Source organism: Lissotriton helveticus, chromosome 8 (assembly GCF_964261635.1).
Source record: "Lissotriton helveticus chromosome 8, aLisHel1.1, whole genome shotgun sequence".
Lineage (NCBI taxonomy): Eukaryota > Metazoa > Chordata > Amphibia > Caudata > Salamandridae > Lissotriton > Lissotriton helveticus.
This window is the reverse complement of record NC_136069.1, coordinates 119,569,431-119,592,689: the sequence shown is the minus strand read 5'-3', so window position 1 is coordinate 119,592,689 and position 23,259 is coordinate 119,569,431. Positions and strand designations below refer to the sequence as shown.

Here is a 23,259-nt window from a genome sequence, read left to right as displayed (position 1 = left end):
TATTTAAGAGTAGGCAGTGATCCATGGGACCACTGCCTGGCTCTTAAAAAATATTTGTATTTTTATTCTCACAGGGGAAGGGGTCCTTGGGGACCCATTCTGTGAATGTGTTGTCACCAGTTTTAAAGTGGTGCTAAATGATTACTGTTTTGCGACCGGAGTTTGTCACAAAACAGTAATACATACCGAACCGATTCTGCATTTGAAAGGGACATCACAAACATGCCCTTCCAAATACGGATACGATGCTGCTGTATGCTTATGGACTCAGTTCACTCAGACTTCCTTTGAACTCAATGGGATCCCATCTACGGATGCGTACACAGGCTCCTATCGCAGAAAAGGGGTGTAGGGGGAAAGCGTACACCCTATGTTGGGCACCCCATGGTGCCCGGTACACTGTGCATACCTGGATCGGGGGGCCCTTGGCAACACCCCGTGACAGATTCGAAGGGTCCCAGGCGATGGGGGGCCTGCTACGGCCCAGAAGTACGCTTCTGACAGCTGTTTCAGCTCACTGAGACTGAGGCTAGGCGGCTGTCCGAATCATGCATCGTACTCGCTCGGTCGGAATACGGCTCCATAGCGCGGCACGATTCGGCTACCAACGAGTCGTATGGACAGGTTCAGGTTCCAGAAAAGATTTGGTTGGGGCGATCTTCGCATTGTATTTGGTTGTCCGGACCTGTGTACGATTTGGTCGTAAACAAGGGCTAAGAATCGTATCTGGGAAAGCCAAATCCGACTCGGAGGCCTTCCGAACAACATCGGAATCGGGCCCTTAATGTTTTACACCCAATTATAAACCTATATTTTATGATTTTCTAATGTACTGCTCATCAAAATGTTACTTATTATTGCATTTTTCTGTAACCTTATTTACGAAGCCTCTTCTGAAAAAAATATTTTTCCTAAACTTAAGAAAAATATTTTGTTTACACTTTTTCGGGGCCATCTTTATATTAATCCCCTCTACTCCTAATACTGCTTCATCTTTTTCTCCCTTTAATAGAGGTCGAAAGGGACCCACATTACCCAATTTTTCCCTTGCCACCTCCCTCCTTACTAGTTGTGCAATCCAGTGCCCATACAATGCGGTCCTCTAGGCCTTTTTATTCCCCCGGAGTTTTATACAGCGTAAACATGACCTGAAGGTATCAGGTATCAGAGTGCTTCACAGGAGAACCAGTTGTGTTGCATAAGGACACATTAATTTTTTGTTAGGCACAGGGAGATTAAGTGATTTGCCCAGAATCACAGGATGTTGAGCGTTGTTGCCGAGACTCGAACCCGGTTCCCCAGATTTGAGGTCTACTGCCCTAGCCTTTAGGCCACATCCTCTCTCAATCCTGTCTCATCCAAAATACAAGGGAGCTTCTCCCATCAGTGGTCAACAATAGCAAAGTAACTTCCTTTTATGGCTCAGGGCATCTTCTCCTGTGCCTTGTATGTGACTCTCCTCCCTGAAGTGTTCCTCCATTGGAAATAAGTGCACGTTTCTCTATGAGGGTGCAAACCTCCTCCTCCTCTTATTTTTCTCCAACTGACTGGCCTGTCCCTTTCCGTCCAGGCAATGGGATACACCCATATTAATGATATGTCTTGCCGTTGCTCTAGTTTTTTTGTTTTCGTGTCTTCCCTTTCAATTTATAATGCTTGTTTGCATGACTGAACACTAGAATTATTGCAGGAGCAAAATTCTGCAGCATCCGAATGTCACTTAGACCACTCATGTAATGAATAAAGTGAATTGGTTCAATAAGTTCCTGATTACCAATAGGTCAAAATCCTATCCAATTTACTGCATGGATTTCCACTGATTACTGTGCGGAATTCCACGTTACTCTTTGAAGCGGAATTACTGAAGATAACATGATTGCTCCTGCTCACGTAAATGAAGAGTAATTTGGGGGGGAAATCCTAGTGCAAAAGCACATTTAGCGAGTGCATGCGTCCCCTAGCACTCACTATTCATGTTTTGCTGCATTTAGCGTTAATTCCTAGTGCAAAATGCATCCCAAGTCCATAGCGCTAAATGTAGAATTATTCTACATGCATAATCTTGCGGAATTCTAAGCTATTTCCGCATGATTACGGTACACTAAATTACACCAGTTACGCCCACCCCTAGTTTAATGCACACATTACAATCTGTTCTGAGCAGATGGCAAATGTGTGCGAGAGAGGAGGGTCAGAGGCTTGGCAGGGGCTGAGGTACGAAGCTTGGCTGCTCTTCCAGCCCAAGCCTCTAAAATTATTTTCCCAACCCTTTTTTCCAGCCGGGAAATTGTGTCCGGTGTTTCTGCACTAAGGAAAACTGGTTGAGGAAACATTGGACCAGTTGTGCTTTGGTGAAGTGAAATCCCACACAGGGATTCCACTCCGCCCGACTCATCATCAGGACCATAATATCTGAGCATGTGATACTGTACGGAAAATCCGTGAGGAATGGTGAGATGCAAGGAAGAAAGTGTGATGGCAGTTCAGTACTTCCTTGCCAAAGTGGAAGTCATACAAAGCATATACATATCCACATTCTTCTAAATTCTTTGTAGTGCATCAAAGTTGCAGTGACTTGTGGTCTCACTACACTCACCCTGTCATAAGAGTTGTACGCAGTAATTTTTTTTGTGTAGGTACTATTTTTGTGTTGGTGCTATTTTTGTGTTGGTGCTATTTTTTGTGTTGGTAGTATTTTTAGGTCGAGCCTAGGCAGCGCGCATGTGCTGTCTGCAAGACCTGTTGTTATCTCCTCTATCGGCTTTTGGCATGCTCATCAATTGCCATTCGTTTGTTGTTGTGCCATTTAGAAATTCAGGGTTTTTATTGATGCATTGGGTCTGAATTTCCCGTCTTTGCGTGCTTGTGTCACGCCCAGGTGATTTCACTCATTGTTTGTTTGCGATGGCCATCCAAATATGTCTGCGGATCCTCCTGGTCATCCTGATCTGCCTTTTTATTTTGTAGGCTATCAAAATTGTTATAGGCTCTCAGGCCATTTCACGGATCAATGCTCTGTTCAGCACCTGAAAAGTGACAAATTCTGGCCGGTAGCTGTTGAGCTATGGCAATAGCTCTAACTCAAACAAATGCAAGACCTATCGCATTTCTAATGCTTGTTTGTGTTGGTGGTATTTTTGTGTTGGTGGGAGGGTGAAGGGAGTTCCATAAATCTAGCGGTTGAAATGGATTGCCAGAAGAGCCAAGGTACGTTTTGTTTTGGTTGCTGAAGACAAGAGGGCCAAACATGTATTACACTGTCTTCTGGTCTGCTTCTGACCCACCTAACCCTAAACTAACCCAGTAAAAAGATCGGATTTCCCGGAGCAGAATTAAGACCTTTATTTGAGTGTACTGCCCTAGATGTGCCATCCATTTCAGAACTGTATGCCATTGGACTCAATTCCAATCACCTGGTAGACAACACTCCAAAAGAAATAACCCTGTAACTGCACAGCCGTGTGCAGATTTGTAGGTCTCTGCATAAACAACCGTCTGGGAGATATCTGCATACACACCAGTAGTGTCGACATCACAGGATTGACTGTGGTTCATTGTGCACCCTAGTAAATACTTGCCATCAACAGCAAGGGGGCAGATTGCGTAAATTGGAAGTCTGCAATGAAAATTACCGCCAGAGTAATGCAATTTTCCATTAACAATTATCCAAACCAACCAGTGCAATAGTAAAATGTTCACAGAAAGCTTAAAAAAGTTTTTGCTCTTTGTTGTATGCAAAACTGCCTGGCACAAGTGCAAATTACGTACCCCAGCCTTGGTTCTTTTCCATCAGTAATTTTACCAGTGTTTCAAAGACATTTTAGGTAGCTTCCCATTCTCTTACTCACTAGAAAAACCTCATTCGAGTAAATCCCTCTTCTTGATGTCGAATTGCCCACAGTTATATAAAGTCTGTTCTTTCATATATGAAAGCTAACATTATCTACCTCCAGGCTTGAATATGTTCCTTTGACTAGAGAAATGTAACGTAGGATCTCCCTGGAGGCGCTGAATTGCTCGTGAGCCCCATCATTTCCAGTAACAAGCCACACAAGACTCTTTTTTGCAGATGCCTCTCCCTACAAACGAGAGACCCAAATTCTAAAGCTTATTTTCCTACATCTGGGGTATATATGCAAGATACCCTACAGCAGTGACCATGTCTCCTGTTTAGGCATGTAGGCATCAACCCATAACTGTAGACAGCCGATGGCCAGTGCTATATTAAAACCCAGCCATTTGACCCCTGGATCTCCACTTAAGCATCGTAGCCACAAGAGGTCTTACGCCTGGAATATGAATGCCAATAATGTTTCTGATTGACACACGGGAATAGCAGAATGTAAATATCTGAATCTGACACTTTCTGGTTCTTGAGATATCCCTATTTACCCTATTTCCCATCCTACCCACAAGGGGAAACATTGTTTACAACGTGGGGATTACATTGCGATGCCATTACATTGCGGTTTTTACAACGCTGGATGGGGCTCTAGGACAAGGAATAGTATAATTTACTGTCCAACATCTTCCCTACTGTACGTAGACTGGAGTTGGAATAGTAAATTATACTACTCCTAAGTCCAGCGCCCTCCAACGCAAGTTGTTGTAACAACTTGCGTTGTAAAAACCGCGATGCAATGTACCGTGATGTAAATGTATGCGTTGTAACGTCATACATCCCCCACAAGAGATGACAAAACCCATTGTGCCATTGCTTCTCTAACAGTAACCTTCAAATGCAAGTGAAATATCCAGAGCTCTATAAAATGAATAATATCGTGGTCCTACCTTCTGGGTTCTCTGCGTCCAATGCCTTGATGCTGTTGGCCTCGCTGGACTCATCTTTTACATTCTGGCTCATGGTTGAAGAGGAGATGCTCTCCTCTGATCCCGTGTTACCGTTCTCTACAGCCCCTTCCGAATCTGTCTCCTCCAGCTCAGGGGAAGGTAGCTCTTCTAGACTGGATAGAAAATGCTTGTCTTTTGTGGTGGCTCTGCACGGGGTGCTGTTGCTGCTGATGACCGCCGACACCCTCAATGGCACTGACACAGCAAATGGCTCAGATATGTTCATGGCCTTCCGCTGGTGACGGGGCGAGGCTTCCAGTGGGAAGAGGCTACCTGGGAAGTTAGATTTGGCCGAACCATCATTGGCGGCATAGAACATTCGTCGCATCTTTGGTGAGGTCTGTTCAGACTCTGAGTCTTCGCCCACACGAAAAACTTTAAGCTGCTCTGGAGGCAGCCTAGGCTGGGGTGAAATGGAGTTAGCCTTTTCCTCTCTGGTTTCTAGCCCTCCAGCAGCTCCTGGTGATCCGTCCTGATCCCATTCGTTCTCGTGTTTGCTGAGATCGAAGGTGCTGCCGGTTCCTGCATTGCGGGACTTCAACACAGGGATAAAAAATCCACCAGTGGCCACAGATCTTTTGAAGCGGCTCATCTTTTCCTCTTCTCCTATTCAAGGAAGAAAAACACATATTTTAAAGATCTAGCATTATTCAATTTACAGCAAACATATCTGCAAGCCTGTTGTTTGCTCTGCACTTTCTAATTTCTGCTCTGATAACAACATATGCTATTTTCTATTACTAATTATTGAATTAAATGTAGTTAACAGTTGAATGGAATTCTATAAATATTTCAACAGAACAAAGGGCCAGATGTAGCAAGTCAAATAGCGACCGCAAACCCCGTAATTCGCAGAATTTCAGACTTTGCGATCGCAATTTGGCTTTGAGCAATGTAGATAAAATTAAACCTACTCACAAAATAAGGAATCGCAGAAATTGTGATTCCCTATTTTGCAATTGCATTTAAGGAATGGCAAATTGCGATTCCTTAAATGCAATGTAAGTAGCACAAAAGAAAGTGCACTTTAGCCTTAAGGAATCGCTAATTACCACCAACTTCAAGTTGGTGGTAATTAGCAATTTCCTTTAAATATCACGTTTTTGTTTTTAAAAGTGCCATGTGGCACACATTCATGCCCTTAGGGCATGTATGTGCGCCACATGTGCACACATGCACATTTCAGGGGTGCAACAGGGTGTCCTTTTGGAACCCTTGCACCCTTGAAATTGCGCCCGCAATTTGCGAGTGCCTTTTGGTCACTCGCAAATTGCGGGCGCAAATCCTATTCATTCCTTTGGGCCTCCTGGCCCATGGGAATGAATGGAATGGTATTCCTTGATTGCGAATCTCAATTTGCGATTCGCAATTAAGGAATAGTAAGGAATTGCAAATATTTTTGCGATTCCTACCTACATTCAATTTAGCGAGTCCTTAATAGCGATTCCTTAAAAATCGCTATAAAGGACTTGCTAAATTGAATTACCTACATCTGGTCCATAGTTTGTAAGCGCCATTCTCAGTAAAATTGATCGGATCCTTTACATGTTTGGATGCCTAAAGCATGATAACGCTAAACAAATCCCTTATGACTTAATGAGTTTTGTAGTAGAAGCCTAACATATTCTAGCCACTGATTTCTGCTACATCAAAACTAGCTGAACAAAGCCTTTCCAAGGCATTTAGACCCAAAGGGAATGCCACATGATAAGACTGCTGATGCATGGTTGCCTTTTGTGATATGTTGTAAAAGTCACGTCAAATGGTGCAAAGATGGGCTCACCTTGATTAACAACTAGCTCAAGTTATGCACTGGACTGACAAACCTTTGTAATCGCCTGCACCTTTGAGCAGAGGCAATACCTAGTACCAGTACCAAGTGTTTGTGGATTCCATTCATGCACCATGGGTTGGAGGATAGTCTTTGCCAATAGGGAAAACATCCTTTCCATCGCAGTCACTACCCCGACTGCGACGTTACCACGCGTTCCTTTATCATGCAAGTCATTACAACTACTTGCTTTAGAGGACGCGCTGTTGGACTACGGTTGGATTTTAAGTCCCACACCTTCCCTACTGATACACTGACTGGAGTTGGAATAGTAATGAATCCTATTCCAAAGTCCAGCGCCCGCTAGGGCAAGTCATTGTAGCAACTTGTGTGGCAAAGCAACGCGTGGTAACGTTGCAGTCGGGGTACTGACTGCGGTGTTAAGGCATGCATGGTAAATGCATGAAGGTTCCGTCATACAACCTGCCAATATGTTATATTCCTCTTTTGTGCAAAATACTTCTACCGGGCCATCCAAAATGACAAACAAATTCTCACAAGTATTTTCTAAAACATTAAATGCTACAAGCAAGGTACACAAGCTATGGAGCTTGTTTGCACACTTTCCAACACATAGACAAAGGTGGTTTGCAGCAGTGCATTTAAGTTTCGCTCCACGAGGCAGATGATGTGTAATGAGAGAGCGCAAACTGACCTAAATGTATGAGTGCATCACACCTACCTGTAGTAAGCACAAATCATGAGGAGAAATGCCATGAGTGCTAATAGTATCTGCAATTATATTCTAAATGTATAGCTAAAATAGAGATTTAAGTAGAAGTGGAACTAATACAGAAATGTGTGACACTATATGATTTTATTAGATGTGATTATTCCTGAATCCATGTCGTGTAGCTGTTAAAATGTAAGATGGTAGGTGGTTAAACGCAGAATGTGGTAGGCCTCAGGGCCAGAGCTGGAGGGAAAGGGAAGATGTTTCTTTTCACGACACAGATTGTATTAAGGTTTTGGTCATTGCATTAATGGGCCAGGATTTATAAAAATGTTTACTGAATAATAGAATAAGAGTATTAACATGCTTTAATTAATGAAGAAGTTGAATGCTATAATCATTATGAGAAATATTGTAGGCCTGAAATGTTTTAACATTGATTTACACGTACATGTCTGGGCTGAGAAATGTTGCAAGCCTTTATTTTGGAAGTCTATGAGAGTTGGGTTCTTGGCTGCAGATATCTGTCTGCAAGAGGAAAGGGGGGATCCAATTATAAATGAATGAATAGAGGTCTGTTCAGTAGACGGCCCAGACATGGAGGAGGGTTCCGGAATGTTTAAGGGGTATCAGCGGGCCGGAGAAGAGTCTGAGAAGCAAGGTCAACTCTAACGTATGAGGCCCAATACAAAGCATCATGGAAAAAGCCAGAAGCTACACCACGTGAGGGGCGTCTCGAAAGGGGCGTCTCAAATGTTGTTGACTGTTTTGTATTAGGGACAGCACCCCTGGGTGGAGTTAGAGCAGATACCTGAGGACCCTTTAGAGAGCGGATGGGTAGGCAGAGAGGGGTCATGACTGGAGAACTATAGGTTTTCACCAAGAGACTTAGAGTGAGTGACTTCCCTTGGGGTCATTCACTGCTGACACCTTTGTTAGGTTGGGATTTGGTTAAGTAGGGATACCATCTAGAGCAGGGTAGGGACAGCCTAACCTGTGCGTTTTCCTCCAACTTAAATGAAGGAGAGATATGCGTCAATGCTGATAGCTTTATTATTCTTAGAACTTGTGTTAGTGATTTCCGTTGCTCGTCTGAGGGCTTTCCGAGAGCACATGTATGTAATTGGACCTGTGTATCTCGTGAATCTCATTCTGAGATGCCTGTATTTGCAGCTTATCATTTCCTTACAATAAACTTTTGAAAGCTAGAAGTTGTTTGTGATCTTTGGGAGTAGAGTCCTTTATTGGGTGAACTAACTTGGAAATGGATGTACTTTGTACCTTAAAGACAGGCAACAAAGGTTCAGTCGACCAGATCGAGGTTTAGATCAATAGTGCTAAGGTATTGATCAAAATCTCGCCCTTCCAGTTGGTAGCTATAGAGGATGGTTGCCTTCTTGAGGACGGTAACCTAGGCCAGGTTAGCTTACCCCAAGGCCCCTAGAAATCGATGATTGGAAGAACAGCCCGCTGAAGAAGATCCGGATGACGTGAGACAGAAACAGCAGCAGTATCGGTCGAGAGTGAGTATAAAGGGTTATGCGTGTTAAGATTGCGGTGTTTTGTATTGTATCTATGTTGTAATGTCAGGCGGAGGTGAATGTCTGTAGAGTGACTGTGGAACAGGTTGTGAGCGCGCGCAACCGGTGGAAATCTTAAGTTCAAGGAGAGCTTAAGTGGTTCGGGTGTATCGGACACCCAGAGTAATTGTCAACTGTGAAGGGGGTCATGAGGTACCATTGATCACCCGAAAGACCGAGATAGGGGGAACGTAAGAGTGAGTGCGTGAGTAACGGACGCTGGTCGGAAGTTACTGTGTGTGTAAGCAACCTATCAGAGAGACGATAGACATTTCGTCAGTTACGTTGACAATTACATATAGACTGTGGACGTACAGTCGAGAGAAGTGACCGCTTGGTCGGAAGTAGTCATTTTTCGGTGTATGAATGGGACGCATGCATAACCGGGAGACGAGTTGAGAAAGGAGGGGTGCTGCTGCGAAGCGGAGAAAAGTGACGTCAGAAAGTGTCGCGACGTGATTGGCCGACCGAAGAAAGACCGCGCCGTGATAGGCCAGCTAGAAAAGACGTCAGAAAGGGTCGCGACGTGATTGGCCGACCGGAGAAAGACCGCGCTGTGATAGGCCAAGTTAGCAAAGCCGCGACAGGATTGGTGGATTGTCATCAGGAAGTAAACAGAGTAGCGAGGCTGGATATTGTGCGCATAATTATGAAGTGTTTCAAATGGTTGAAAGCGGTGTTTAAAAAAGAGAAGCGGGGATCGTATGAAGGGGAAGAAGCCCCGCCGGAGGGGACGCCAGCTCGTTACATGGCAGTGAATGTTGGGTTGCATACGATCCTCTGGATATCAGAGTGGAGTAAGATTACGGAAGGAAATGAGGAACTGACGTTCCCGAAGTACGGGACGTTCAGATTAGAGGTGTTACATCGATTAAAATCAGTCATGACCTCAATAAGACCCTTGCCTAGACCGACCCAGTTTGAAGCCCTTGAAGCATGGATTAGGGCAGCGCATGAAAAGAATATGAACAGACGACAAGAAAGGGTGAAACGCTCGGTAAGGGCAGTGCAGGATGCCAGGTGGGATGCGGATGCTAAAAGATGGAGAGTGCATAACCTGGAAGTAAATAAACTGTACCCAGTGTTAGAGGTGCCCGTAAATAAAAGCCCCCTAGAAGAAGATGATGAGAGCGAAACAGAGGACAGCCTGATAAACAGATTATTGACAGACAGGCCACCCCCGTATAATAGAGCAGGGGGAGAGGTCGAGCATACAGAAGGAGAAAAGGGGGGCAATGCAGGAGAGCATAGACCGCTTCCCAGTACAGAGTGGGATCCTGAGGCAAAGAAAGAGTTGTCCCAGCCTAGTCAGGTGCAACAGGTGGTCGGTAGGTTTGTGGTACAAAGAGCGCCGGAAACGGAAAGCGCCACATCCTACACATTACCAGATGCACTACAGGTACCTGTTACCATAGGTCCTATAATATCGATATATGACCAAGAGAGAGCAAGAGGGGAAGAACGGGTACGGAAGGACAGAGAAAGAGCAGAGAAGGCAAGAAGGAACGATACGATTAATTCCCCAAGTCAGATGCCGATACCAAGAGAATGGAGCACTCCGGTGCACCCAGTAGGGGACCCAGGAGGAGATCCTGGGGACCCTAGATGGCCAGTGGATCTGAGGGGATCTGGACGAAAATCCTTTCAAGAGCTAAATGAGTACATGAAGCAGTGGGATGAGGCAGTGAAGGCTCAAAAGAACATCATAGCTGCGGAAGCTGAAAGGGAAAGTCAGGACAGCCGAGCTCGGACTCACTGCGGGGCTGGGGAGAGCAGCCCGGAGTGGGACTGTAGAGAGAGAGATAGTAGGGGAGTCACCCATTGGGCCCGGAGTGGAGATAGAACAGACCTGGAAAACGGGGGCCCCGGGAGTGGAGGGGTGGCGCGCCCAATACTCAGTGAAGGGGAGAGGAGAGCACAAGAGTACAGAAACAGCTTTAAGTGTCCACACTGTGTGCCTGGCACCAGAGAACTGAATGGGAGTTGTGAGAGGTCGCACCATAGACCCTGTGATGACGGAAATGAGCGCAGCCCAGGGAATATGGGGAACCAGGAAGGATCGTATCGGATACTGAGCGATACGAGGCAAAGGGAGAGTAGCGACCAGAGGGAAAATAACAGAGAGGTGTACGGTGAGAGGAGAGAAGAAGAAGAGAGTGGGCAGAGCAAGAGTAGGGGTAACAGGCCCGTGTTCCATCACCTTCCAAGATCGGATGGCCGAGCATGGGACCTGGAGAGATGGGAGCAAGGGAGGGCACCCATTAACTCTCCCGAGCCCAAACGCAGAGCTCGAAGTTGGGATGGTAGGGAGACCAGTGAGCCCCCTTCGAAAGACATATTGCGAGCTGAGATAAAAGCCAAGAGACTTGATGTCGCCAGCTTAAGGTCAGACCTGGATGACATGGTAGATGGTACCCTGCCTTTAGAAAGAATGGAAATGTATGAACAGGATGAAATACTGTATATGGCAAAGGACATCACTCGAAAGGCGAGAGCAGTCCATGAGAAGTTAGTCGAACTAGCAGGCAAATATATGGTGGATCTGTCAAGAACCAAAGCATTACAGGGTAACCACAGGCTACATTACACAGATCGAGACCTAGACGAGAGGAGAACGATTGGGCTGAAAACGCACATAAGGGAACTGATCGCTGGAATAAGGACATGGAGGGCACTAGATAAGTGGGAAGAGAGGTGGTCCAAGAAAGGGACCGGCAGGAGAAGCACGCTTGGTATGACACCAGGACTGCAGGGAATAGAGGCATACCCTTTGCGGGAAGTCGCAAATGGGAACTATGTGCATGTCCCTTGGAGTAGGGGAGATTTAGCTGCTTTTACCACCTCCTTCCCCAAATTGCGGGAAAACCCCGTGGAGTGGTACAAGCAAGTCGAGAGGTTTGTAAAAATCTCAAAGGTCCTATGGATAGATCTGAACACGCTGTTTGACATTGTAGTACCAGGAGATCTGTGGACAGCATGCAAGGTTAGCGCTGAGTGGCCCACAACGGAGCCAGAGAGAGATGCTAAGACTAATGGGCCGTCCGAGATTGTGATGGCAAAATTCGAGAGAGTGATGACTTGGCTGAAAGAGAAAGTGCCAATGCAAGACATAGATTGGGTCAGAATAGACCGAACCAGACAGGAACCCAAAGAGACAGTCCACGAATATTACGAGAGATTGCTGAAGGCGTTTAAACAGTATAGCGGCTTGGATGTAATGGATCCAAAGGACATAGGGCAATTTGTGTCCAAGTTCGTCCTGGGACTGAGACCGGATATTAGTTTAATGATTCAGCAACACTCGATTTGTTGGCAAAGTAAACCCCTAGACGAAATACTGAGATATGCCAGGTACTGCTGTGATGAGATAGACTCCAAGGCTAAGAAACTAAAGGAAAAGTTGATGGTGGTACAGATGCAGGCAGCAGGAAAGGGGGGACCGCAGCAACAGCAGCAAGGAACAGGTACAGGAGGAAAGAAGCAGTACAGTCAGAACAAGGGCAAAGAGGAGAGTTCTACCTTTAGACCCAGAATAGACATAGCTGCCTTGAAGAAAACGACTAGGTGCCACCAGTGTAACGAGGTGGGGCATTGGAAACGCGAGTGTCCCTACAATGTAGAGATAGGAGAACAAGAGATAGAGGAGGAAGAGGTCCAGAGCGCACCTACAAGAGGGGCGACGCCATATCAAGGAAAGGTGCTCAAAGGGGGGGGGGCTCCTCCCCGAGCTCAGTTCCCGCAACCTCCTCGAGTAGGGACTGTGGGTAAGACCTATAGACAAATGCCCCTGTTTGTGGAAGGTGAAGAGTGCTATTATGTGGACCCATTAACCGGACAGAGAGTGGAAAGAGAAGACTGCACCCTCGGGGCAGCCTTAGAGGTGGACCAGAGGGGACCCTATGTCGAAGCAGAAGTAGCAGGGTGCCCTACGACATTTCTGGTGGACACAGGAGCCACTAGGTCCACGATCAGATCAGCTGCAGTTCCAGACCTGCCCATGTCTGGAGAGACCATACAAGTGGTAGGGGTCGCAAATAGGAGAATAACCAGCCAATTGACAGAACCGGTACAGGTGAAAATAGGGAAGTACAGCGATGAGCACCAATTTGTGGTTTGCGATTCAAGCCCTGTGTGTCTGCTGGGAAGAGACCTGTTGTGTAAATTGAATTGTACTATATATTGTACACCTCAGGGAGTGGAGGTATTGACCAATGATGATGACGCAGACTTTAAAGTTGCAAACTCAAGAATATGCGTGGAGCTGTATCCTACTTTGACAGTAGATGAGCTCCCCTGGGACTTGAGAGAGACAGTGGCACCAGAAGTATGGGATTTCACTGGGGAAGAGATAGGTTTGGTCAAAGGGGTGGACCCAGTGAAAATTGTAGTGAAACCGCATGCTGAGTTCCCAAGAACACCCCAATATAAATTGACTCCAGAAACGATTGCAGGCATAAAACCCGTGATCGAGTCCATGATTAAACAGGGAATACTGAAAGAAATCGTGGGTAGTCCATGCAACTCCCCGATTATGGGTCTGCAGAAACCAAATGGGAAATTTCGGATAGTGCAGGACCTTCGAAAGATTAATAACATAGTCGTTTCGTGTTGTCCAGTGGTACCGAATCCATCAGTGATACTGTTTCAGATTCCATTCCAAGCAGAGTGGTTCACAGTGATCGATCTTTGTCAGGCTTTCTTTTCGATCCCTCTGGACGAAGAAAGCCATTTTCTTTTCGCATTTAAGCTGGAAAATCGCGTCCTAACATGGTGTCGTATCCCTCAGGGGTATACAGAGAGTCCATCGATCTTTAACCAGCTTTTGAAGAAAAATCTTGAAAGTCTAGTGCTGCCCCAGAAGTCAGTTCTGGTCCAGTACATAGACGACCTCCTCGTGGCGTCAGAAACAGAAGAAGCTTGCAGGGAGGACTCCATTGCTTTGTTAAATCACCTAGCTGCCAATGGGCACAAGGTGTCCCCGGGAAAATTGCAGTACTGCCTGACAGAAGTGCAGTACTTAGGACACAGAATAGAGAAAGGCAAACGAAAGGTGTCACCAGACAGGATAGAGGCGATCATGAAAATGAATGCGCCTAAGACACAGAGAGAGGTCAGGATGTTTCTAGGGATGGTGGGTTATTGCCGACAGTGGATCGCGAACTTTTCACTGAAAGCAAAACCCTTGCAAAAACTGACGCACAAGGAGGTGAGCGATCCGGTACCATGGGACAAAGACTGTTTGATGGCATTCTTACAGCTGCGAGAGGACCTGTGTCGTGCTCCGGCATTGGGAATGCCTGATTACAATAAACAATTTTTTCTTTACTGTTGTGAGAGAGAAGGTTGTGCGTTGTCTGTGTTGGTCCAAATCCATGGGAATGCCCGGAGACCAGTTGCTTATTTCTCGGCTACTTTAGACCCAGTAGCCGCAGCGTTGCCCGGATGTCTCAAATCCGTTGCTGCAACGGGTGTCAGCATTGAAAGATGTGAAAATATCGTCATGGGGCACCCGTTAGAGGTGTGCGTGCCCCATTCTGTTGAACTGTTAATGACCAGGACCAAAACACAGCATCTGACCAACAGCAGGCTCACGCGATATGAGCAAGTTATTCTTGCTGCAGAGAATGTGACCCTCAAGAGATGCTCTGTTTTGAACCCTGCCACCTTGATGCCACTTCCAAATGATATCGATGATGATGATGAATGTACAGACCATGACTGCCTCGATGTGACTGAACTATGCACCAAACCCAGACCCGACATCGTAGATGAGCCACTGACCGACCCAGACGAAATTTTCTTTGTCGATGGCTCATGTGTAAGAGACGAAGTTGGGCAGTTGAGAGCAGCTTACGCTGTTTGTACAATTGCTGGAGTTGTGGAAGCTGGGTGCCTGGAAGGAGTACACTCCGCTCAGGTAGCCGAGATCATTGCCCTGACACGTGCTTGCTTAGCAAGCAATCAAATTCGAGTCACCATATACACCGACAGCCAATATGGCTATGGGGTAGTTCATGATTACGGGCAGTTATGGTCTCAAAGAGGGTTCATGACCTCTTCAGGCTCTCCCATTCGAAATGGAGAGTTTGTGCGCCTGTTGTTAGAGGCGTTGCAATGCCCAGCAGGTATCGCAGTTGTAAAGTGCACCGCACATACCAGAAATGAGGACTTTGTTTCAAAAGGCAATAGATATGCAGATGAAGTTGCGCGGTATTGCGCGGAGCAAGGGTACTCTTTCACAAAGGTGGAAGTGGGCGGAATAAATGTAAGAACTGAATTAGCCATGATATTGGAAACTGTTGATACTTGGGATGAACTGTCAAACATGCAAGAAAATGCTCCTGATATTGAAAAGGAAACATGGGAAAAGGCAGGATGTGTAATGGGTGAGTCCCATTTTTGGGTCTCAGCAGACGGCAGAGCAGTGTTGCCCAATGAAATGGTGAGTCCTATGGCCAGACTCATACATGGTCCCGTACACTTAGGGAGAGATGCTATGCTGAGAGTGTTTAGACAGACTTGGTACAATCCTAAGTTTAGAATAGCAGCAGAAGCAGTGTGCCAGCGTTGTGTGACCTGTCAGCAGCTGAACGTAGGAAAAAGAACACCAGTTACACTGAGTCACATAGGAAGGTCTGGAGGTCCATTCAACAGAATGCAGATAGATTTCATTGAAATGCCAAGATGCAACCGCCTCCGCTATGTCCTGGTGGTTGTTTGTGTGTTCTCCAGATGGGTTGAGGCATACCCTACACGTAGGTGCGACACCCTCACCGTGGCCAAGTTACTGCTCAGAGAACTCATTCCGCGCTTCGGGGTGCCGGCCTTTTTGGAATCAGATAGGGGAACGCATTTTAACAGCGAGCTTGTGAAGATGATTTGTGTAGCACTCAATATAGACCAGAAGTTGCATTGCAGTTACCGACCAGAAGCCTCAGGGATTGTGGAGCAGATCAATGGCACGATCAAGGCCAGGATAGCGAAAGTGTGCTCCTCAACGACCCTGAGTTGGCCTGACGCCTTGCCATTGGTCCTCATGAGCCTTCGTAGTACCCCAGACAGAAGAACAGGGTTGTCACCACATGAGGTGTTAATGGGGAGAGCAATGAGGCTGCCATCTGTCCCAACTGCTGCACTGTTAAATATCACAGATGATATGATCCTGGACTATTGTAAGGGGCTGTCTGACGCCATTCGTTCTGTGTCCCTTCAGGTGCAGGCTGCCGAGGTTCCAGCGTGCCAGGGCCCGTGCCATGACCTGTATCCTGGGGACTGGGTCCTGGTGAAAAAACATGTGAGAAGAAGCTGTCTGGATGTTCGTTGGCGTGGGCCCTTCCAGATCATCCTGATCACGAACACAGCTGTGAAGGTGGGAGGCCTGCCCAATTGGATTCACGCGTCACATACGCGAAGGGTTCCAGCACCTCTGGAAGAAACAGCTCCTCTCTCGGATAGACGTCCAGCAGAGGACCGAGAAGCCATAGAGGGGGCTAGCCAAGCTGTAGAGGTGCCAGCGGAAGCAGGGAACGAGTCTGACCAAGCTGAGGACGGTCAGTACAACAGCGAAACAGACGACGCTACAGAAGGAGAAAGTAGCTGGGAGTACGAGTCAGACCCTGACAGGTCTGAAAGAGAGAGAGAACAGACAAGAAGGAGAAGGAGTAGAAGGGCACGTGGAGAAGCTAATTGGCCGCAAAGAAGGAGCTCGAGCCTGAGGTCAACTCCAGAAGTAACCCTTCCTCCGATATCAGAAGACTCAGATCCGGAAGAAGGTGCTCAGGGCGCTGAAGCACCAGACCGAAGAAGGTCAAGAAGAGTGCGTGTGCCAAACAGAAGATACTCCACACCTGAGTGGACATATCTGGCGACAAATGTCTGTGAAACCGGAGACAGGGAGGATCCGAGCGGTGGTGGTGTCCAGTTCTGAGCCCATTATCACCGTGGAAATACGACTGTTGGTACCCGGTGTCGAACAAGAAGGGTCACTAACATTCATGCTCCCCAGACCTCCCCGCCTCAGTAAGTTAAAACACATGTTTCTTTCAGAATTGCAATTCCCCGACTTTGGTACAACGATAACAGCACATGAAGAGCACAATCTTCGTTTGGAAATATTGAACTATGCTATTGAAGCTGCAACAACAAATCTGATAGTAGACTGTTAAGGACTTTGTAAATAAAGCAAGCAGAAAAAGAAGATTACCTAGCGCCCAGGAAGCAGAAAATTTTAGGGAACTTCCCTTGAGTTGATGGAGAAGGGCTAGGGTTGTCTTTATTGAACTGTTAAAGGACTTTTGCGGAGAAGGTTGTCAGCTTCCAGTTGTGTGGATTCTAAAGACAAAAGGATTAAAAAGAGACTGTAAAGGAACGAGAGGAAAAGAACTTTTGCTAAGATAAGAGAGAGCCATATTGTTTGACGAAATGGAGGCCGGCACCCCGAACCGCAGAGCAAAATGTATAATAGGTACACTAATAGTAGGAGTGATAATATTAATAGCTTTAGTGGTAACAATTTCTTATGTAAAGGGACATGAGGAAGAGGCAAAGGTAACTGATGTGAAATCTGTAGAAACGCTTACACCCACTGTTGCTGGTGAAAAAGGGGAAAACACTCAAGAGAGAGCGTTATTAGCTGCAGAAGCCCGCAGGTTACACGTAGATGAGTCCCAAGGAGACTTTAGGTCAAATGCTTATGCTAAACTCTTATATGAATACGTGGATGCCATGGAGGTTAAGGATTGCTACGTCTGCATGCAGTTGCCGGCGTCTGTAGACGAGGGAATTCGATATCATCACCTCCCGCTGACATATGGCATTACATGTAGCTTATTGCTTAGTATATTTTATGAGAGAGATAGTTTTGAATACTATTTCTCCAATTATGATTCAGTGTTGCCAGAAGTCCCAAATTATAAGCAGATGAACAAATGGGATTACTGGAAGAGTGAAGACAGATTGGCCAAGTTCTTCATTCCTTGGATTACCTTAGACACTTCACATGCCCGTAGAAATAACCTGACATGCAAGGTGTCAGAAGTCGAGAAGAAGTTCATAGGGCAAGTGGATGATCGTTATAGGAGACAAAAGATTTTGAAAAAATCAGGACAATGGAAAACAGATTGGACCGAGGAAGAGAAGGCACACAAGAGAAAGGGTAGTAGTGGTCCAATAGCTTTAGATAAAACGCAGAGAGGAAAGCTATGTCTTCATCGAGCCAAAACGTATTATGAAAATGTATACGTTGGAGAAGTTGACTGTGAACATGCTTTCAATATAGAGTACTATACTAAAGATTTCCTGAAGGGAATGCAAGTGATTCCAAATGTGTATTTTGTATGTGGAAGAAATGCCTACGTGAGACTACCTGATAACTGGTATGGATCATGTTACCTAGCAATTGTCTTCCCCAAAATATATCATGCACAAGACTTAGTGATCATTGAGGGCAAGACATCATCGAGGGGAAGGAGAGATGTAGGAGATGCCGAAATGGTTGGAGATGTCTTTGGAGCTATGTTCCCTCTTTTGGGAGTAATCCTTAATGATGTTAAAATTAGACGACTGGCAACAGTTGTCGACAGGTTGTCTGCCAGCACTGCTCAGTCCTTAATGCTGGTAGAAGGAGAGATGCAATCGATAAGGGCTATGGTTCTTCAGAACCGTCTTGCATTAGATGTCCTACTAGCAAAAGAGGGCGGAGTCTGTAAGGCTTTGAAGGTCCAGGAATGTTGCACTTACATTCCAGACAATTCAAAACCCCTTGAGAAGGTTATTAGGAACATAACTACTATTCACAAGGAGATCGAAGACTTGAGTAGAGAAAATGTCTGGGAAAAGGTGGGCCACGGAATGAGTGCAGTTGGTGGGTGGTTTTCCACCTTAGGCAAAAGCTTTGTGTGGTATATTCTAAAACCTGTCATCATAATATTGGTCTGTGGGATCATATTGTGGGGATTGGTGAGGGTATTCAAATGGTACCGAGTAAGAAGGTCTGAAAGGGCCCAAAGAGAGCAGCTGCAGAGATTGGCTGCCATACAAGATAATCAGTACAGGAGTCTGAGGGCTCTGGAAGAGCAGAGACAAGTTATGCTGCCAATTACTGCAGTTTAAATGTTAGTGATGACCCCGAGAGGTCATCAAAGGGGGGAACTGAGAGAGCGCAAACTGACCTAAATGTATGAGTGCATCACACCTACCTGTAGTAAGCACAAATCATGAGGAGAAATGCCATGAGTGCTAATAGTATCTGCAATTATATTCTAAATGTATAGCTAAAATAGAGATTTAAGTAGAAGTGGAACTAATACAGAAATGTGTGACACTATATGATTTTATTAGATGTGATTATTCCTGAATCCATGTCGTGTAGCTGTTAAAATGTAAGATGGTAGGTGGTTAAACGCAGAATGTGGTAGGCCTCAGGGCCAGAGCTGGAGGGAAAGGGAAGATGTTTCTTTTCACGACACAGATTGTATTAAGGTTTTGGTCATTGCATTAATGGGCCAGGATTTATAAAAATGTTTACTGAATAATAGAATAAGAGTATTAACATGCTTTAATTAATGAAGAAGTTGAATGCTATAATCATTATGAGAAATATTGTAGGCCTGAAATGTTTTAACATTGATTTACACGTACATGTCTGGGCTGAGAAATGTTGCAAGCCTTTATTTTGGAAGTCTATGAGAGTTGGGTTCTTGGCTGCAGATATCTGTCTGCAAGAGGAAAGGGGGGATCCAATTATAAATGAATGAATAGAGGTCTGTTCAGTAGACGGCCCAGACATGGAGGAGGGTTCCGGAATGTTTAAGGGGTATCAGCGGGCCGGAGAAGAGTCTGAGAAGCAAGGTCAACTCTAACGTATGAGGCCCAATACAAAGCATCATGGAAAAAGCCAGAAGCTACACCACGTGAGGGGCGTCTCGAAAGGGGCGTCTCAAATGTTGTTGACTGTTTTGTATTAGGGACAGCACCCCTGGGTGGAGTTAGAGCAGATACCTGAGGACCCTTTAGAGAGCGGATGGGTAGGCAGAGAGGGGTCATGACTGGAGAACTATAGGTTTTCACCAAGAGACTTAGAGTGAGTGACTTCCCTTGGGGTCATTCACTGCTGACACCTTTGTTAGGTTGGGATTTGGTTAAGTAGGGATACCATCTAGAGCAGGGTAGGGACAGCCTAACCTGTGCGTTTTCCTCCAACTTAAATGAAGGAGAGATATGCGTCAATGCTGATAGCTTTATTATTCTTAGAACTTGTGTTAGTGATTTCCGTTGCTCGTCTGAGGGCTTTCCGAGAGCACATGTATGTAATTGGACCTGTGTATCTCGTGAATCTCATTCTGAGATGCCTGTATTTGCAGCTTATCATTTCCTTACAATAAACTTTTGAAAGCTAGAAGTTGTTTGTGATCTTTGGGAGTAGAGTCCTTTATTGGGTGAACTAACTTGGAAATGGATGTACTTTGTACCTTAAAGACAGGCAACAAAGGTTCAGTCGACCAGATCGAGGTTTAGATCAATAGTGCTAAGGTATTGATCAAAATCTCGCCCTTCCAGTAACAAAAGCAAAGTGAAAACATCTCGAGTGAGAATTTTCCTGATGCCATCTTCTGTCTTGTTTCTTAGAATAACATCCTATGTGTCACATTGAAAAGTGTTGTAATCAAACCAGCCAAACACTTTTGGGAATTAATATGGCGTCAAATACATTTGGGCAAATTCTTTTATTTATGTTATTCTGTCGCATTATCATACCAAGTTGGCATCTGGTCATGTGTGACACATTGAGCCAGTCCTGTGTTTCTAGCGAAAAAAATTTTGCAAGCTGGTATTTTTGAGCCCATTCTAGCAATGTTAAATACAAAACTGAAAGCCACAAAATGCAATGTGCTGTTGGCTAAACTACGAGGGCTTCAGTAGGGTTTCACTAGGAATGTAGCCAAAAGACAGCTCTGGCATATTTAACAATTCCAAAAGTGCTTCTATATTCAATTATCTCATTTAAACATGCAGTTAGAAACACAACCGCTAACATGATATTAGCAGACCTCTCACACTAGTAGGGGAGAAGTAGTGGAGAAGTGTGGCTCAATGGTTAGAGCGGCAGACCCTGATGCAGAGGTCTAGCCCGGGACCAGGGTTCAATTCCCCGCCTCGGTGGGTCTTGGGCTCAAAATTCCATGGACCTGATAATTCTCGCCTCGGTGCCGATTCCAATCATGGAGTCCCACTCTGCAACTCTGGGCAATAGCTTGCGTAATCTCCACAACGGGCCCCACAACGCTAAGGATGCCTGGCCTCCACCTTGGGGGTGCCCAGGAGTGGACACCTCACAGGGAAAGCCAGGATGGGTTCCACAGTGGTATTCGTACAAGCGCCTTGAGACTCTTGCGGGTGAGTAGTGCGCTGTACAAGTATCAATTTACATTACAATTTACATTTACTAGTAGGGTGAAGAGGGTGATCTTTTACCAGAAATGAGGTGGAAGTGTTCTTCGGTGGCACCCCTTTAACGCCGACTCCCAGCTTGGGCATGACTGCAATGAGTACTGATGCTCAGGGCCCGACTGGGAACCAAAACTGGCCCTGGCAAAGAGCTCCGTCGGCCCCCCTGGGAGCGGCCGAGCTTTTTGCCAGGGCCGGTTGTGGCCGATTTTGTTACAGGGGACGATTTTGCAGCTATGCACATCAAATCAATCATATAGGGTACTAAATAAACATATCAAGTATCAAAAACGAAACAAGGAAGTCCTTTGCACTGGTGCTCATGGTGACAACACACAGCCACCTAAGGTGCAAAATACAGTCCTGGGCGACAGTCTGGAAAACACATCACTGGTGCAAATACTGTTTAGGCCAGGTTTTCCCCATTTTTTAAATGGAATGGAAAATTGGGACCAAAAAACAAGGAGTACACCCAATGCAAGCACAGGTTGCACCAGGGGTTTTTTGTGCCCTCTTTTGTGCGAGGGTCTCAATGGAGAACAAACATAAAGCTATACTCCCCCCCCCCCACAAATACCCCGTCCACGCGGCCTGGTCTTACCTTCTGCGGGGAGAGAGCACAGCGAGTCCATGCTTTTTGCTGGCCGGATGGTGGCTTTTTCTGTGGAAATAAAAAATCCATGATTAGTGAACAAACAAAAGGTATCTACTCAGAAGAGAAATGAAAGAGGTCCACAGACGTCAGTCCAACTGAGTGGCAGAGTTGTGGACTGACTCACTAATAATATAACCAGTTCTACAATCACTCTAGATATGTGGTTATCATTCCTTCACTAAAGCACGAGGACCTCATGGGTTAGTGTAAAAGGAGCAAAGCTTCCAGGAAAGACCCTCTCCCCTCACAGCACCCCATCTACCCCCGGGTGTGCTCAAAATGCGACCCACAGCAACAAGTGCCACAATTATACTTTGAAAACTGCTTTCTTTAATAATCATCTCAGCAATGCAGAGTTGGGTTTGTTCTTTGAGGTACATTTAGGGTTCTTTGAAGACTTAAGGTTTTGTTAAAATGCTTTATAACGCGTTCTTAATAATTGTCAATGGAATGTTAAATGATGAATTTTGTAACGTCTGGCTTGAGAGCACAAATGTCTGCCAGAGCTTACACAATCACAAAAGAGTTTTAAAAGCAGTTCAGAAACAGTGATTTAGCCCTGCCCATTTGATGTTCTTCTTCCTTACAGCATCTTGATTGCCCAGCAGTTGTGTTAGCCCACCAAAGTAGTTCCATTGCTCACTCTATTTTTATTTTGAAAGTTTTATATAGCGCATACAAGATCTTCGCAGATATCAGAGCGCTTTACAGAGGAGGGGAGCATATATACACAGATACATCATAGTGTTAAAAGTACAGTGAAGTGATATCATAAACAATCAAGTAAGTCAAATTCAAAGTCAAACAAAAATGCAAAGGGTTCGAACAAGTAGTACAGATCAGTATCGAGTCTTTGAAGTTGATCCCCAGTAGTGGTTCAAGTGTATTTAGCCATGAGGATCGCTTTTACTTCTTTCTTGAAAAGTATGGTAGAGGGGATGAGCCTGGTTTCAGGGGGGAGTGAGTTCCAAATCCTGGGAGCCATTCCTGAGAAAGAGCGTTTATACGTTTTTTCCTTGCGGAATCTTTTAGGCTTTAGCAAAAGATTGTTTGTGCCTCTAGTGTTTCTGGAGCCTCCAGAAATCGTCAGCTTCTGAGCGAGGTATCTAGGTGAGCTCAGGTGGACAGCCTTGTGCGTCAAACAAGCGATTTTCAGGTGTATTCTGGCTTCAAAAGGCAGCCAGTTCAGGGATTTGAAGTCAGGGGAAATGTGTGAGTGTTTTTT

At 45.6% G+C, this 23,259-nt stretch overlaps 1 protein-coding gene across 1 annotated transcript in view; it reads right to left on the bottom strand.

Annotated features, from left to right (window-relative positions):
* Positions 1-23,259, bottom strand: part of ARHGAP31 (Rho GTPase activating protein 31) — a 529,796-nt gene that overhangs the window by 17,257 nt on the left and 489,280 nt on the right. Inside the window, exons 9-10 of the mRNA XM_078656718.1 lie at positions 21,981-22,040; positions 4,792-5,457 (exon numbers count right to left, since the gene is read on the bottom strand). Coding sequence (XP_078512844.1) covers positions 4,792-5,457; positions 21,981-22,040 — 726 coding nt within the window. The remainder of the gene's footprint in view (positions 1-4,791; positions 5,458-21,980; positions 22,041-23,259) is intronic.